General features: G+C 47.9%; 1 protein-coding gene across 1 annotated transcript in view; it reads right to left on the bottom strand.

The window, feature by feature from the left end:
• Positions 1 to 1,502, bottom strand: part of GDF15 (growth differentiation factor 15) — an 8,309-nt gene extending 6,807 nt beyond the window's left edge. Inside the window, exon 1 of the mRNA XM_019641776.1 lies at positions 1,210 to 1,502. Within this exon, the coding sequence (XP_019497321.1) occupies positions 1,210 to 1,492 (283 nt within the window). The 5' untranslated portion in view covers positions 1,493 to 1,502. The remainder of the gene's footprint in view (positions 1 to 1,209) is intronic.
• Positions 1,503 to 4,809: the final 3,307 nt, after the last annotated feature.

Here is a 4,809-nt window from a genome sequence, read left to right as displayed (position 1 = left end):
CGAGGAGTTGTACAAAATAGAAGGCTTTTATAGGCAGAAATGGGGAGGGACAAGAAAGTTAAGATTAAATGATTAAAAAAAAAAAAAAAAAGAGTGGATGATTTCAGGCAAGGTTACCTTCCCCTAGGGCAGCAGTTCTCAACCTTCCTAATGCCTCAACCCCTTAATACAGTTCCTCATGTTGTGGTGACTCCCAACCATAAAATTATTTTCGTTGCTACTCTATAACTGTAATTTTGCTACTGTTATGAATCGTAATGTAAGTATCTTTTTGTTTTCTGATGGTCTTAGGCGACCCCTGTGAAAGGGTCGTTCGACCCCCAAAGGGGTTGCGACCCACAGGTTGAGAACGCTGCCCTAGGGGAAGACAGGCGGTCTTGTCAAGCAGATGACCTCCCTAGTGCTGACCAGGAAACTCCCGATTGATTGGTTTAAAATTTTGCTCCTGGTAGAGGCTGAAACTATAATACAATTAGGTTAGGTATTAAGTCTTGGTAGGGCTTAGTAAGAATGACTCCATTGTGACACTGTTGTTCCTTTTTAATATCTCCAAACCTCAATTTCTCAGTATTACCCCTTATAGAACAGCACTGATTAGATAAGGCTTGATTAGAGCTACAATCTCAATATTTTAGAATAACCATTATTATTATAGGTGGTTGGGCAATGATGTCTCAACTTTAGCCAGAGTTGGGTTCAGATATGCCCAGGAAAGTCTGGAAAGGACAGCCCCTACTGCAAACTCCTATTTATCTCTTCAACTCTAGCTTTGATGTCTCATGTTCCAATAAGCTTACCCTGCTCTCTCCCCAAGATCCCTCAGGCTGANCCCCCCTCTCCTGCCCGCCCCTACATCCTTCCTCTTGGATCCCACCCACCCTCAACCCCAAGGTCAGGGGCCGCGCCCCTTGCCGGACCTCATCTCTTGGCTCCCCCAACTCTGTGAGCCTTCTGGAGAGTCGCTGGCTTCTCTCGGCCTCAATTTCCCCATCTGCTACCCAAGAAGTTGTAACATCTCACGTTGGCTAAGACTTGCCTCGTCCGGACGCAAACAGCTCCACCATCAGCCCCGAGTGGGGGACGTTCTTGCCCAGCTCACAAATGGGGAAACGGAGGCTCGGCGGCATGCTCTATGACTCAGAACCACTGATTAGATGAGGGGAGCTGCCTGGGCACGCGGTGGGGGTGTGTGTCTGAGATTTCACTCACACTTTGGGATGAGTATCTGGACGTGAACAGCAGGGATGAGGTCAGGGTTCGAGTCTTCCCAGGTTTGGTTCCCTTGAAGCCTGGTCAGCAAATCTTCGAAGCGTTTCTGCAACTCCTGGAATCTGGAGACATTCGGACTGGAGTGTATGTCTGAGGGTTTTGGGAAGGACTGGAGGTGCTCCTGGGCCAGAGATAAGGCGTCTTCTGATGGCAGCCGTGAGAGCGTCAGTAGCATCAGCACCATCATGCAACAGCGCGGTGTCGTGGGTCCTTGCCCGGGCATGGCTGTGCTTCTTGTGCTCTGAGCTGGGACTGACCGGACGCTGCTAGCCGGGCCTTTATAGTCCTCGGACTTTGTCCGCCCCCGCCTGCCTGGTCCCGCCTGACGTGGGTGCACAGTAAACACTCCAGGGACCACAGCTGGGCAGGGTCTGAGGATGTTTTTCAGGAGGAGGTGATTTGGGGGTGGTGCTCCTGGGGAAGCTGGGGGACCCCCCCACACACACACCCAGGAGTGCCTCTGAGCCTCAGTATCCTCTTCTGTGAAATGGGGATATCATTCCAGCTTGGTGGGCTGGTAAGAAGAACGATTTTCTCAAAGAGGACTTAATTAGTAGGTGCCAAACTCTATATAGCAAGAGCTTAAGAAGTGGCCCTCTTCCCCCATGCGGTTCCCTCTCTCCCCTATTTGGTTAGGACCAAAGGCTGAAGATGTTAAAAAACAAAGTAGAGGAGAAAGGGCCAAAGAGCCAAAAAGTGCAACCTGGGGCAGGTGGGAGGTTCTCTGAAGCCCTCTTCACTCACCTCCCTAGACCTCCTGGGGGCTATCACTGGATGGCTTCTCATGCCTCCCTGGTAGGAGGCTCCACAGAAAATTAACAGGAAAGTCAACATTTGAAAGTGAACAATTCGGTGGCATTTAGCACGTTTACAATGTTATACAATCATCTTTTCCAGAACGTTTCCATCACCCCAAAAGGAGACCCTGACCCCATGAGCAGTCACTCCCCATTCCCCCTTCTTCAGCCCCTTGCAACCACTAATCTGCTTTTTGTCAATGGATTTGCCTATTCTGGACATTCTACATAAAAATTCTGCACCGTTTCCAGTGTAGGGGAAGGGGTTTCTCACACCAGCAATTCTCCCACACCAGCTGGTTGTCCTATAATTCAATCTAATTTTGACCCTATCTACCTGGAGACAACATTATATATATCCCATAGGATCAAGGCTCAGTCCTATAAGACTGCCCCACCCCACTCCCTTCGGATGCCAATCACAAGTCCAGGTTGTTACCTGTGCTTCTGACCTACTGGCTATAAATTGAAAATTACTAAGACCCTCTCCTTGGATTAGATTCAGTTGTTAGAGCAGATCAGAGAACTTTGGAAACCCATTTACTCACTAGGTTATCGATTTATTACAAAGGATATTAAAAGATAAAAATCAGGGGGTGGCTGGTTAGCTCAGTTGGTTAGAGCACAGTGCTCACAACACCAAGCTTGCCGGTTTGCTCCCCACATGGGCCGCTGAGCTACGCCCTCCACAACTAGATTGAAACAACTACTCGACTTGGAGCTGATGGGTCCTGGAAAAACACATTGTTCCCCAATTAAATAAATAAATAAATAAATAAATAAATAAATAAATAAACAAACAAACAAATAAATAAGTAAGTAAATAAACTCATGGGCCAGCCGAGTGGTGCATAGAAGACCAAATATATATTTCTTATTCACACATATAAATGGAATCACATACTATGTGGCCATTTGTGTCTGGCTTCTCTCACTCAGCCTGTTTTTAAGGTTCAGTCATGTTGTCGGCGCTTCATTCCCTTTTATGACTGAGTAATATTCCATTGTATGAATACACCGCCGTTTGTTTATCCATTCATCCATTGATAGTCATTTGTGTTGTTTCCACCTTTTGTCAATTCTGAATAGGGCTGCTATGAACATTCATATACAAAGATTTGAGGACCTGATTTCAATTTTGAGGGGGAGACACCCAGAAGTGGAATTGCTGGGTCATGTCATCATCCTGTGTTTAACCTTTTGAGGAGTTGCCAGAATGTTTCCTCATAGCCTCTGCCTTTTTATTTTTAAGCTTTGAGATAGGACTTTCATAAGGAAAAAAGACTAGTCTTATGTGTTCAGTTCAATGACATTTTACAATGGTATCCCTGTGGAACCACTTTCCAGATCAATTTCCAGAACATTCCCAGCCCAGGAACACCCTGGACCCTCTCCCATCATTCTCCCTGCCCCTGAATACTAGTCGTGCCCACCTCTGTTACCATAGGTGAGTTTGCCTGTTTTCCAACATGTTGTAACGGAACCAGTGCATTCTTTTCTGTCTGGCAATTTTTCATTTTTCCTTGCTGTACGGTATTTCACTGTGCATATCCAAGAGTGAAGCTGCTGACTCATGAGTGGGCACCTGTCACCTTATGATCATGACCAGTAATTAGTTCATTTTATTCCTGGAACTTTTCAAGGGGACACAGCACAAATGAGGGCCTAGGGAATCCCTGGGGACAGGGACATGTTAGCTCCATGGCAATTTCCACTTCACCAAAATTCTGGAATGCTGGCAGCCAGACCTACCTGGCTCCCCTTTGAAACATCTTTAGGGGCCGGCCGAGTGGCTCATCGGTTAGAAGTTGGCTTGGGACGCCAGCTCTGAGCAGCAGGGTCCCGGTTCGGATCCCACATTAGGGCCAGTGACGCTGAGCCCTCTATAGCTAGGATAGTGAACAACAGCTAGACCTGGAGCTGGGCTGCCGTGAGTCCCTGGCAACAGCATAGGCTGCAGTGGAACAGCAGTGTGCCGTGGTAAAGCTACTGTGAGTGGCCAGCAGCCAGCGTGAGCGGCTGGCAGCTGGCGTGAGCTGCCAAGAGCTGCTGTGAGCAGCCGTCCAGTGGCCGGTGACCAATCTACCTCACCCGGGAAGAGCGCAATGATAATACCAACATGGGCCAATGAAGCGACATCCTCCACAACTAGACTGAAGAACAAAAGGAGAGCAACTTTTCTGTCCCCCTTCCCCAATTCCCCAATTAAAAAAAAAATCTAAATAAAAAAGAAACATCTTTAGCCAATGACCTCATTGCCAGTCCTGTGGCCAAGCTGGGAGGAGTAGTGGGGCCGGCAGACAGCCAGTGATGAGCTCAGTGGGTCAGAACCCTGCATTCCTACTGAAGGCTGAACCAGGGTGGAGGTAAACAGAGCACACAGACTGGGGTCAGGCCATTCCCTCTACCTGGCTCAGCCCCAAACCTCCCAGAATTTTCCCTCACTACTTGGCCTTAGTCACCCTCATCAAACACACACAATACACAAGAAAACACACAAACCCACTTTTATTGTTTGTTTCTCGTGACTTGAAGCAAACATATTCATGGCAGGAGATCTGGAACAGGCCAAAAAGCAGATTATTTTAAAATCTACAAATCAAAGGACAAGGAGAACTGCTATCTCATAGCCATTGTCAAAGAGCAAAAATTCGGGCCGGCCGAGTGGCGCGTTGGTTAAGAGCTGGCTTGGGACGCCAGAGGGCCCCAGTTCGGATCCCACATATGAGGGCCAGTGACACTG

This window comes from Hipposideros armiger, unplaced genomic scaffold (genome assembly GCF_001890085.2).
Source record: "Hipposideros armiger isolate ML-2016 unplaced genomic scaffold, ASM189008v1 scaffold_64, whole genome shotgun sequence".
NCBI classification, from domain to species: Eukaryota; Metazoa; Chordata; class Mammalia; order Chiroptera; family Hipposideridae; genus Hipposideros; species Hipposideros armiger.
This window is presented reverse-complemented; position numbering and strand designations above follow the sequence as displayed.